Genomic DNA, 13,724 nt, shown 5'->3' with positions numbered 1-13,724 from the left:
TACTATGTCAATAAAATGATTTAATCATTTCACACCCTTTTATTACATTTGTTTAATTAAAAAGGGTATTGCCATAACCAAGGATGCTCAATTAAAATACATGCAGTTAAGACAGACTGTGGTTTGTTGCAAAGGGATGCATTTACTGCCCTACCTTCACATCCAGCTGTTGCCAGGACTGAACTGGATGATAACTGAACTGGTTACCTAGCTTGGCCAGCCTAATTTTCAGCTTCCTAACAGACTAATGTGGAGCCATATGCTAGTACCAGCACTGTTTGGGTACAGGAGCCTGTGTTTTTCAAGGAAACTGCATGGAGACTGCATTAAGGCAATCTAACTGTAGCTTTATTCACTCCTCAGTGAGAACGTGTTTTCTTGTTGCTGTTTACTATTCTTTTTCTCGCAAAACCAATTGATCACCCTGTATCCCCTTTCCCTTTGATGAAAGGAAAAGGTGGATTCTCAAAGAAACATATTAGAGAGTTTCAGCATCTTCCTTGTTCACGTTCTATTTTTCTCGATAACAAGTTGATACCTTTTCTTTTCATTTCCCCATTTACTTCTACATCTCCTAAATCAAATGAATATTCTTCCATACCTTCTGGTTTATTCATCTTTCCATCAGTTTCTGCTAGCCCATCAGTAGGCTTTCTTTTCAAATTAAGTTGTCACCTTTCCATGTTCTGTACCTTAAAGAGTCTAACTTTTTATTCATTCAGCTTAATTACAGAATAGGTTTCTGCTTTTTAGTTCCACCTGCAAAATGTATTGCTAATGCTTCTTTTTGATCAGTATTAAGTAATCCAACTTTCATTTAAGAAGAAATTTCTATCCTTCATGATTATGGAGGAAAAAACCGAACATTTCTTTGTTGTCATATTCCAGAGGTCTGCTATCTGAAATATTATTCTATTAATTTCACTGGATTAGCAACGTGAAGTTGAGAATATAGATATTTTTATTATGGTAGTTATTTTACTGATGCTTCTTTTCAGAGAAAAGTCAAAGTTCATGTTCTTATCCTGCAATCCTAAACCATTTATTTTGTTTACGTAGATACAGAGGCCTTAAGCATCCCATTTTCAGGAACAGAAACCTCCAGCTTTCCCCAGGCATTTTATATTGTTTTCCTTGACAATTGTTCTCACTAATATTCTGAAAACTGTGAAAAATACAGCATAAGATAAATTTGAAACACTCTTCAAAAGACAAACCAAATTCTACTATTCCGCTGATTACAAGCCTGTACTTTAAAATAAAAAATGGAAAAAATGGAGCATTTTAAGATGGCCATAGATTCTGTTATAGAATTAAATTCTAATTATTGAGAAATGTACCATCCACTGTCTATGACTTAGGGAAATTCACACTCTTGCCTAATCTCGCATTCAGATGTTATGTATTTGTTGGCCAGGTTTTTATTGTTTTTCTTTTTAAATGCAGCATCTTAACACATTTTATCTCAAACGTCTCAAGGTACCATTTACATGCCTTGACAAGTTTCAAACAACTGACAAGTGTCTAGTAGTGCCAAACACTAACAAGGCCTCATTACCCATCAGAAATGTACTTACCTTACTAAAAGTTGTCAAGAACATAGAAGTAAGAGCAGTACCACAGAAAAACTGTGTGATGACATTTTGGTGTTCATAAGAGATGCTTTTCTCAGAGCACTGAAAACTATGATGCATTTATTGACCTAATAGTGGCAACAGGAATAAAGATGCTATAAACTAGATCGAATGGACATTCATGTCCATATGCTACTCTCGTTTACCACAGTCAGTTGTATGACTTGGATTGAGCCTATCAGTCACATTTAATAGAGGGCATCATCACTATTGAACCTGATCTGAACATACAACACAGGAATGAAACGATCCATTTTTCATTATCAGTTTTGGTGAACCATGTTCAAACAATCAGAGCAGAACACTGACAAGATATCAAGCAGAAATGTTTCCCCAACACCAAAGTCTGCCCCTTCACAAAAAAAAAGGACAAAATTTAATTTTCCATTGGACTGAATCTAAATCTTGTAAAGCCGTTGCATTTCATATTCATTTCAGAGAAAAATCTTGGGAAAATAAAATGCAAAAACATGACAAAAGCTATTCGTAAAAAAAAAAAAAATAAAAAAAAATAAACAAAAAAAACCCCCACAACATTTTGAAAAGTTTTCAACTACTGCATTGAAAATATGGACAATACTGACATTTTATCATCTAATGAAGGCAGATGACATCTAGAAACCTAAAAATAATGCAAAACGCAACAAAGAGAGAGAGACTGACTGACTACGATATATCCCCTTACATGAAACAACCTATAAAAAGAAGTCAGTTAGTTAAACAAAGCTTATGAAGAAAAGAAAAGAAGAAAAGTAGGTGTTATGCACAATCATTTTACTCACCTTAATTTGTGATCAATCATTTTGGAGAGATATTTTTATTTACCAGAACTGGAAACAACATCAACCCTTATAACCTAAGTTGTCTACAAAGACTACGTTAAAGATAAATTTTAGTTAGCTTGCAGTCTTATTCAAGGCAATAGTTCAGGAAACTGAAGCTTCCTAACTGAAGAGTTTATTTCACTGAAGATAAAAATATTTAAGTTGGCATGGTAAAAAACCAAAACAAAAGAGAAGCAAAACAGGTGAAAATTATGATAGTGCTTTTGAAGTTAACAGCATTTGAGGAATCCTTCAAATTTCTGGAAATAATATCATGATTAAAATCTTCAAATACATCTAAGCAACAGAAGAACTGACATTTAATTTTCAAAAGCAACTTTTCTTATTTTACATAAGTGCTATACTTGTTATTTTTTATTTTTAAAAATGCAGTTCAATACGTACAATCAGTGAAAAATTCTACATTCGGGCTCCAACATAGCTGGAGACAAAAATCAGAAAGTGGCATTCAATTTTGAAGACAAATGCCTTATTAGGTCTTTGCTGTGTTTCAAAAAAACTATGGACACTCTGCAACTGGATTTGCAATACGTATGTGTCCACAGATTATGCTGAAAAGAAAAACAGAAAATTGAAGGAAGTGTAATATTACTAATATTGTTTCAAAGACAAAATTATGTCAAAATATATAGAAACATAATTGATCTTCTTAGCAGAGGTGTGATGGATTAATGCTGCTTAAGTGATTCAGATGAACTGTAAATGCGCATGCCTGACAATTCAGTTTGTACGGTGTTTGACAATGCCTTCTCTCTGAGTTTAGTGTTAATCAATCCATTTTTAATTTATATCATACTACTGGATTTTGTTTTTTTTAAAATACTTCAGAATACATCTCAACTGTTTTACTTAAATCTGTTACTCGTAGATTACATTTAATCCCTATTAGAGAAATATAGATCTCTATTACAGGAATAAAGATGTTACATAAACAAGGATCTCTTTCTGAACAGAACGACATTCTCTCAGCATTTGTTACAGCTAGGTATACTGATACTCTACATATAACAGGGATATTTTTTCCTCTACAGTGCACCTAATGGTCATCAGGTTTCTCTCTTCCATATACAATAGATATATGCCATCTTATTTTGTAGTTTACAAATGTACAGGTCATTGTATTTTCAGAGGAAACCTAATGGAAGCATTTGGGATCCTAAACCTTCTCTTTTTTAAACAGGTATCATGAATGTGGCTATATCAAGTAACTTCATCATTTTCCAGATTACATTTCCAAAGTTCTGGTCTATAAAAATATCCAGTTCTAGCCAATTTAGTCAGTTTTAACCAGAACTGCTTTGTTAGTAAGCGCACACACCAGAATAGACTTACATCAGTTATAGTGTTCAGAGCAGTATCTGCACCAATGCTGAAATCTGAACCCGGTACATTGTTGGATACAGTTGCAGGAACCATAACCATTGGAACACAGAATTCGTCATATTTCTCTCGGGCAGCTGACAATTCCAGAAGTCCGAGGTACGCCTGTTGGGCACAGGCATTGGGTGAAAAGTTAGGATGAATAAAATAAGGGCAAAATTGGAACGATAAAATGGAAAGGGCCACAGGGGGAGCCATTTCTACCACAGCACACTTCAGCAAGTCAAAGCATTAAGGAACCACTAAAATCTAATACACACAAAAAAAAGAAAGGATTAAAACCAGGAATACAAAAAACAAACAATAAATAGAACATTTTTCAAGGGAATATATAATTTAGACATAACAAAGTGCTTTGTACAACACAAACATACTGCAAACTAGTTCCCCAATCTTCAGGTAGTGTTACTCCTCATTTAAAATCTTAATATTCCTGAACTATGTCCATGCCTAACAGGTTGGAAATAATGGATGATTCATTCTTTATCAAGAAGCAGAAGGCATATTCTTCTCTGGGAAGAGCTGGCAAAATACTTTCCTGAATCAAGATTTCAAAAACGTATTATTTTAGTAAAATGAAATGAATGTCAAATACAGAAAAAAAAAAAGAAAAATATATTTCTAGATCAATTACTGATTTTGAAATGCACTGTGTGAGAAAGAGTGACTTAAATAAAGGACCACAGTACAATTATTATTAAACATCAAGAGCTTCTCACATGTTCTAAGTATTGATACAGTATAGACTGTAACTTGTACTAATGAAATAATTTTTTTAATATTTTTTAACACAAAAATACTATCATACTATCTCACCTTATTTATCTATCTAGCACATCCCTGTTTCACAGTTACTAGTCACTGTCTTGAATGTCAGCTTTCCACAGAATCCGTGCTTGACAATACTTCTGCTCCTAAACACTATTTGTTGTTATCCTATCAAATATGGTTACAACCAAAGGCACTTTACATGAAGATTGGGTAAAAATTAAAACGGTCTATTCCTTTTGTTAGGAATTCTACTCTACGTAGACATAATTAGACATTTCAGTGTACCTCAAATCCACCGATAACCATAAGGGCGTTAATGTTGTTAGTGCGCATCTGGTCAGCAATCTTCTCCAAATATTTTGCAGGAAGAGTACTAAAAATTATTAAACCAAAAGAAAAATAAAAACAATTTACTGACTCTGCAGCAATAAGAACTAATTACTAAGCTGAAACAGTAAACTGAGGAGGCAATGCAATATTCTAATTTACATATTTATCCATACAAATAGTTCTTCCTGACAACCAGTAAGGAATCATGTCAACTGTAAAGAAACTACAGATTTGCAATCCTTTTAGAAGTGTAAGAACCCCAGGAAATTTTTAAGTTGAGGTCCCGACTACCATTTTCATTCTCTCTTCACAGTTGGTACAGTACTATAAAAATACTCAAGTTGGAACATAACAATTTCTTTAAAAAAATAATAATTGAAGACTTAAAACATTCTATGGAAGGAAAAGAGCATGGAATAGTACACTGGTTACATAAAACACTAGAATTCATCATATCAATTGGCAAAATATTGACTTTACCGTTTTGTACCAAGAATTGATCCTCCTTGACCAGTCCAGCCTCCAACATATCCCCAGCTAATTTCCTTTATCTTTGAATAAAAGTAAAAAAGGAGATTCTGTTAAGTAATTACCCAATTACTTCTCTTTACATGCAGCAAACACCAGGTATTACTTAATGTAAAGCTGTTGGAACAAGTTGTTTGTCACAGACAGCACGAAAAATGAATTTGGCAAGGAAAGAAAACAGCATCAAGAAGTTAACTTAATTTCTCTTGAATTCTTACCAATCCAATTCTATCTATTTGTTTTTTCTTCCTCCAGACCATGACGAACCCTCCCCTCCTTGTTTCACATCGTGATCCTATTTTCACTTCCTCTCCTACTCAATCGTGAAACACAACAATCTAAAACTAGATCTCTGAAATTAGTTTTGGGACCTATGGCTCCAGCTAGGCGTAGAAATCATTAAGTCTTGTATCCAGTTTCTCTTCAGTATACCAACTGATGCTTAACATTTAAAACAGGGTAACAGAAGAATCTAACTCACCTGGAAGGGGGGGAAAAAAGCTACCTCCCTCAACAAGCACCACTGCAAAGTTTCTTTTAGCAAAGGAGCACAGATGTAACAACTCATTGCACAGGAACAGTGATTCTTCTGTCATTCTGTGGAAAACCTACCGTATGTTAAACATTGACCAAAATTTGAAGGTAGGATTCATCTGACCTACTTTTGTAGGTGATTAGCAATACTTATGATAAATTATTCTATAGACTTGAATAGTTGAAAAATACAGTTACAATTTGGGTTTTATATATCTTTAAGAAAGAAAAGAACTTATAGAATCGGTTGTCACAACAGTTATGACAGAACATACCTTCTAAGAACATAAACAAGGGTGGTGGGATGGGGTACATACTACTGTGTAATACTGACCTTCCCTCTAGCAAAACCTTCAAATCCATCAATGACAGCAAACATCTTATGGCCTTCAGTTATGCCAACTCTCACTGCAGCCCTCACTGCAGCATTCATTCCAGCTGCAGGAGCACCAACATTTAAAACTGCCACATTAAAATTAGTCTGCAAGAGAAAAATAATATTTAATAAGCACTTTTAATTTCTACACCATGGTTAATTTGTCCATTGTACACAGTTGCTAAATATTGGAATGTAGGAAAGGAAATTTCAAAGCCCCTAAATCCATCCAAAATTTAAAGTTAACTAAAAGATACATACATGTTTCACCATTTGCAGAATATCACATGGAAACAAACAGTTTTAAAAAAGAATGTTTTTAAATAAGACTTTATGACATTTTCATTTGGTTTGCAGGTTAAGTTATTCAGGGTTTTATATTCTAGCTCAGCTACATTCAAGAAACGTAAAACACCCTGCATTATTCAACCAGTTTCATGTTATCAAAGCAGTAGTTGCTTGCAAAACCACCCAGAATAGCCAAGAAAAGAGTAGGAACTGATTCTAGCACCATAGCAGTTAGGTGTATATCATCAGTACCACGCAAAGTGGAACAGATGACAACTTCTAAATAAAATATCGGCCAGGTTTTTAGAGCAGCTGGCAATATAGCAGTAAACAGGAGCACTTAGCATCTTTCACAATACCATACATTTTCAGATTATGGCAGTTTTTAAAACATCTCCTAATGACTCAAAGTAACTGTGCTTATATACAGTGTTGCTCCAAGCGTAATGCATATCCCACGTAAATGGCTAATCTACTTAAATGGAAAAGTCTGAGGTATCAAATATACATTTGTAATTTAAACCACAGGCAATGTACAAGAGAAGGTTCTGTTTAAAAAAAAAAATTAAAAATTAATACATAATGTGTATTCCATACCTATGCATTTAGTCATTTAGCATTTATATTGCTTTGTTACCAATTGTACTCTAGAAAAAACAACTACGTCTAAATGGATGTAAGCATTACAGACTGAACAACACAAGTGGCCAAAATCACACAATCTAGCTACAAAATACTATTAAAAACGTCTGTCTTGTTACAACAGACCCAACTCTAAAATCACAACAGTGTTCAAACTAAGAACGCTTTCTTCAATGGAATTACTACTTTATACCGATAATCATTTAGATCATGGATTCTTCCCCAGAGGAAAAAAACTTCAATACTTGCATTAAAAAGAAAAATATAACAGAAAAATTACTCATAAATGTGCACTGTAGGGGTAAACAAAGCAAGAATGCTACTGTGTGTAAAATGCTAGTAAGCACCTTTGGATTAAATTTTAACTGCAAAGCATGAAATGCAGATCTTCTGTACATGAAATATTCCTTGAAATGGAAGGCTGGTTTCCAGATAAATCACAGGCCACTGTTTTTGATTAAGAAACGGTTAGCTAGTATAAATCACTAGTTTCATTGTCAACAATAAGTGCTGATTTACAACAGATAAAAATATAATCCATTACCAAAAAATGACAAAGGCATTGCAATTTATTAATTTTGTTTTATTTTTATAGCTTTGAAATTAATAGTGAGAGCAAAATATAAATAATTAAAACTTTACATGCCTGACCTTTGGGAAAGTTTAACCACTCTGTATGAATTTAGCAAATAGAATTTAAACAATAGCAAACTATGTAAGCAAAATGCAAGAAAACTTGACAGCCTAAGCTTATACACTAAAATTCATCATGCTTTAGGTCAGCTGGATGACCTTAAATTGTTTATAACTATTGACACGACAGAATTAATTGTAACAATTAGGTAATGATCATGGAACCTTTCAATTAAAAAAAAAAAAAAAAGAAAAAAAAAAGACCCAAACCAGAACACGTGGTGTTGTTTTTAGCTCTTGTACAATCAAAGGATTGTAGAAATGCAAAAACACAAAACAAGCAGCAAAATATCTGTGTGCAGCAACAATGCTGAAGCAGAGCATTCGGAAGGCTCCACTGATCTGATCAGCTTAGCCTTTTCCTAAATTCCTGTGACATGCACATTTCATCTACTTTTTAATTCCCATCCAACCCCTTTTATTCAAGCACACAGATTTAGCTAGCGTGGTCAAATCCAAGTAGTTAATAAATACAAGAGACCTGCATTTCCTTCTAATGTCATCCATCACAAAAAGCTATGGCAAAGCTGTTTTAAAACAAAATACAGAAGTCCAATGCCAACAATGCTAAATTTGCATTGGTATATATATAAAAAAAAACAAAAACAAAAAACACACACCCCTGATCTGGCAAAGCAAACGTTGAATTCTCTAATCTCTTGAAGGTCAAACTTAGGTCCCCCCCTTTTTTTTTTGTTTTTGAAGAAACTTACCTTTTTGGCAGATATATTTGAAATAGCTTTGGTCTATATACTTACTTTTACTTATGTTTAGGCTAAAGTAAAAGCATAATTTAAACTAGAGTTATTTTATCGTAGTCTAGTTGAAAGCTTCTACTGTGACTTTTCATTTGTAACCAAGTTTCCTTCACTCTGTGAAGATTTCCATGACACATTACACAGTAATTTTTGTCAACTAAAATGGAAAGCTATGATTATGTTACTTTATATCCGCAGAATTTCTGAACAGATGTCATCTATTCAAATTAACTCTTCCTATTTTCAATGCAATTTTACTCCTTAATAATATTGAGAAGATACTATTAATCGTTATTCAAATATTTAATTGGAATAAAAAATTCCCCAAACCATAAAAGTAACATAATCATGCAAATAAGGTAACAAATCATCACAAACCACAATTAAGAGGAAGGAATTAACCAGTGCGATGACATACTCACCAACTATGGTCAAACCCAGAATCATTCAGTAAACCATTAACGAGAACAAAAAAATCCTGTCTGAAATTTGTTTGCACACAACATTTAGTGTCTATTTCCTAATAAATCCAAATTTCCTTATACACAACTTACAAACTACAAAGAAAAGAACTAAGTGCCCACCACTGTCTCACGCACAGTGACTTATTAGATCAGGTAAACGTAATTTATCTGTCTTCACTATTCCACCCCATGAATTCTTAGATTTACCCATGTTCTTGAGCAGTTTTGGCCTTCAAAAGGAAGGGCCAGAAGTCTTTTATATTGAATCTTCCTTCTTTATCCCAAGATTTTTAGACTCTTAATCATGATTACATCACCTTTCCTTCTCTCCGTGTTAAGGAACAGAGAGCATAACAGTAACTATTAGGAACAAACACTATAGCAATTGGGACCAGACATATATCCAAGACAGAAAGAAACTGTCTAGCACAAAACTTTCTACTTAGAATGGTATTTCACTTTTTAAAAAAAAAAGTATTATTAGAGTAAAGTTGTGTGTTGCAAGCATCTTTCTGCCATTATATTTAGCTAATTTTATAAAATATCCTATGGCATAGGTTTAAAAAGAGCATTAAGGCGACATGAGGGGGAGAGAAGAATAAAACCACTACTTATTGAGATACCCCAAAAGCAAACATGCATTGCACACTCAAAAAAACGCCCTACCTTTGGAAGCTCGGCATCTGGTTTTTTGTGCGACAGTAATTTGTAGGTGTTAAGGTTGTTTTCAAAGCTCCTAAATAAATAAGTAAGATAAAATAAATAAGATAAATTAAAAATGTAAGTTTTTCAACTCATAGTTATTTTAAGGAAATACTTGACTTTTTCAGAAACAGGTACGTAATATTTGGAACCAAATTATCACAAATGCAAAACATAACAAAAACTGGAAATAAGAGAACTGGAAAATACTCAATCCTGTAAGATAATAGTGAAAGAGTATAAAATAACTATATAACTGCCAAGTGAGTTTCATAGATTGGTGATAAAGCATTTTATTATCAAATGACTTAAAACAGAAAATACTCTGTTGACACATAAGAGTGCGGAATGTCTCCCTCCAATGTGACTGTTGGAAGACTACCAGCTACTTACAAACAAGCTCACAGGATTGGCCTTAAAATTTTTAATAAACAAACATATAGTTGCTACCAGGCAGCTCATACAACGCAGCAGCTCTTAACTTTATGACTAGTTATCCTAGTATCAGTCACTAGCCTGACACAGTACTGAACTACAGTTTTCTTTGCTTTGCATGTTTTTATGCAGATAAGAATTTCAATTATTCTATTTAAGCAACTCTTCTTCTGTCTCCTCTATTAGTCTCAAATACATAAACCTATATGGATATTAAACTATTTAAAATAAAGCGTCAATTGCCAGCAGAACAGCAAAGCAATTCAGCTTTTCTAGAGCTGATACAAGTCATTGGCCATACCTTCCACGAAGCCTCACAGCTTCAACAAATCTTCCCTCATCCATGGCTTTCTGGACTTCTTGAGTCTTGAAAAAACAAGTCGATTACTCAATATGTTTAAAAAACACATGAAGTTGATTATTGAATATATTCCAGTAAATACATCATTCTGAAATAGCTTTCCAAAGTGAAAAAAGAAATACTGACACTTCATTAATTTATGAGCTACCTCTTATCACAGCACAAATTACAGTGGACAGGAGAAGAACAAAGTAGAAGCTGATATGTAAAGCCTTCCTGGGAAAACAAACAAACAAACAAAGTATCTATTTTGCGCTTTCTTTTTTCAGTTTAAGCTGAACAGTGTTCCAGCAGAAAACCGACTGTTGTGAATGACATGTAAATGTATGCAAGCATCTGAAGAATTTGTTGTAGCAATAAAAAGAGAAGATCTGAGATGAATTTTAAAACAAATTAAAATATATACGTATTTCCTCTTTGTTGGTAGTTAGCAAATAAGTAATAAAACCCAGAGAACACACATGAAGTTCATTATTCCCAAATGTGGGAAATTTCTGCACACATTCCCACTAGTATTTTAATGACAACAGACAATTACTGTACACAGTGGTCTGTTGTAGTTAATGAATAACTATAAATTGGCATTTTGCCAGAAACTCACCATCTGCACACACTCCATCAAAGGCAGACGGACAGCCTGGTTTCCAGACAGGGACACGACACAGGCAGGGGTAGCTGGAGTAGCTTCTAAAAGGGCAAGCACAGCTTCCACACCCATACGACTTGCCTGAAAATAGACATTGTTTGAATGTTCCATCAAGCACTTAAAAGCACAAGGCTGCACATTACAGAAATGGCCATGATTTCTCTGTAAATCAAGGTAAAACCAATTATTCCTTGGTAGGTGGAAATGTCGCAGGCTGTTTAATACTCCTAAGTATGGACAATTGTTCTTGCAGCTTTGTTTTTTATTCCAAATACAGATTCTTTTACACAAAGTCCTTCACTATTCTGAATTTCAGCTATTCAGGCAGTTAATGTGAGATAGTAATTAGATTTGTCAAGTTAATCAGGTAAAGAACTACTCCACCCCCAAATAAATAATCAAAATGTACTTGTACCATGGCGTGCCACGAATGATTACTTTAGGTTCACTCACCAAAATTCTGTCAAAAGCTGAAGGCGTTCCTCCTCTTTGCACATGACCCAAGATAGTTACTCGGGTGTCAAAACCGAGACGCTGAACCACAAGCTGCAAAGAATTTCAAAATACAGTGGGTTTACCATCATCATTATTTTATATATATACGTGTTAGCATTACTCTGCTTTACATGCTATTGGAATAATAAAATTCTACACATACTATACATCAGTATGTCAATAGCAATGAAAACACTACAAAAAGTTAAGCCAGTCTTCAGCTTATTCCGAACCTAGAACTAAACTCCACGTTCCTAATTCAAAGGAACATTTTAGTTACTAATGGCAAAACAGTGGCTCAGATTGCAATGCTTTTAACTGCAGTTATACTGGCTTCATTATGCACAGTCCTCAGCCTTATAAAAACAGGTCTAAACATTATAATTAGAATACTTGAAAGACATTCAATTACAGTGTTTTATTCACTCCGTGTTTCATCAACGTGCAGGATTACGCATCCCAAAAGATTCTGAGCAAAACTTTAGTGAAGATGACTTTTAGCTTTAATAGATGAGGCTTTTAAAACTTGCAGTAAAAAATAAAATAATAAAAGTATTTAATTCAGTCATACTTTCTTTCCGTATCCTCCGTTATGTATCAAATATTAAGCCACAGAAAGACATATTTTATTAATTACATGCTTCAGTGAGCACGTAAGGTTAGGAATAAGCAATGAATACCGTAACGCGGGAAAAAAAAATATACAAAATCTTAGTTTATACAAAATTTTAGTTTTTACAAAATCTTCTGTCCCTGGTATTTATAGTTTTTGAATGTTTTAACTGTCTGAAATTTGTAGCAAGCAAGTAATGTTTCTTCCATAAATGCATAATAGCTATCTGCTGTATGTACGCTTAACACCACTCGGCACTAAATTTTGCAAAGTAAAAGTGCAATTCTGCATTAAGAGTCAAAGATTACTCTCAAACTGACAGCTATGGAAAACAAAACTTCACAGTCACAGATAAACCCCTGGTATAAAGTCAAAGTGTCATAGCTCCTTCCTGCCAATGACTATTTTTCAACTTCTTAAGGAACCCTTTCCAAGAAAAGCAGAATGATTTCAGCTCAAAAGTTTTTCTTAGACACCAATGAAATTTTTGGCAAAGCAACCATTAAGAAAAAAGTGACAAAACTTTGTCCAAAGTAGACAGTATTATTTCACTGTGGGACAGACTATTATTAAAATTTTACATGAAATACAAAGTAAAATAGGATTATAATTACTGATTTGAGCTGATTTCAGACTCTCTACCCATGAAATAGGTGTTTTGAACTGTTATTTTAAAAGGAGAAAAGGTTCTAATTAGCAGCCACTGAAATCATTCCCCCTTAAGTGGACTAGGGATTCAGATAATAAAGCACAAATATGTAATACAACTGGCAAGCTGTGTGATAAGCTACTTTAGAGGAACAGATTTACTTTACAGAAATGTTATTGATAGTAAAAAGCCCTATCTTAAGAACAAAACATAAAATGCATCATAAGGATATTGACACTTACATCCTTAACCTTCTCTGACGTTATAGGCTTGTTATGGCAATCAATAGCTCCTTCAGCTACAATAATAATATTCAGCCTTTTCTTTCGTGCACGATTCTATAATAAAAATAAAAGCACATCCAAATAATAAGAAAAAATGAAAGACATTTACAGCACGATTTTATAATCAATTACCATACATTAACCTGCTAGGATTTGATGAAATATTTATTATACTTGATCACTTCAGAATTCTCACGCATTTTATCTTCATAGAGGTCTTTTTATTGATCAAGTCAAATGTTTTATATCAAAATAATGGGGAAAGGTACACACACTGCTTATATAGGAATAGTTTT

The 13,724-nt window shown here is 33.6% G+C and overlaps 1 protein-coding gene across 3 annotated transcripts in view; it reads right to left on the bottom strand.

Annotated features, from left to right (window-relative positions):
- Positions 1-13,724, bottom strand: part of PFKP (phosphofructokinase, platelet) — a 48,041-nt gene that overhangs the window by 11,785 nt on the left and 22,532 nt on the right. For 2 of the 3 annotated variants that reach the window (XM_063324455.1, XM_063324453.1), the window contains exons 8-16: positions 13,387-13,482; positions 11,841-11,933; positions 11,343-11,468; positions 10,682-10,746; positions 9,910-9,979; positions 6,357-6,503; positions 5,441-5,511; positions 4,916-5,003; positions 3,812-3,964 (exon numbers count right to left, since the gene is read on the bottom strand). In XM_063324455.1, coding sequence (XP_063180525.1) covers positions 3,812-3,964; positions 4,916-5,003; positions 5,441-5,511; positions 6,357-6,503; positions 9,910-9,979; positions 10,682-10,746; positions 11,343-11,468; positions 11,841-11,933; positions 13,387-13,482 — 909 coding nt within the window. The remainder of the gene's footprint in view (positions 1-3,811; positions 3,965-4,915; positions 5,004-5,440; positions 5,512-6,356; positions 6,504-9,909; positions 9,980-10,681; positions 10,747-11,342; positions 11,469-11,840; positions 11,934-13,386; positions 13,483-13,724) is intronic. The other variant, XM_063324454.1, reaches the window with a different exon arrangement.

This window comes from Chroicocephalus ridibundus, chromosome 2 (genome assembly GCF_963924245.1).
Source record: "Chroicocephalus ridibundus chromosome 2, bChrRid1.1, whole genome shotgun sequence".
Lineage (NCBI taxonomy): Eukaryota > Metazoa > Chordata > Aves > Charadriiformes > Laridae > Chroicocephalus > Chroicocephalus ridibundus.
Note: the sequence above shows the minus strand (reverse complement) of the source record. Positions and strands in the feature narration are given on the sequence as shown.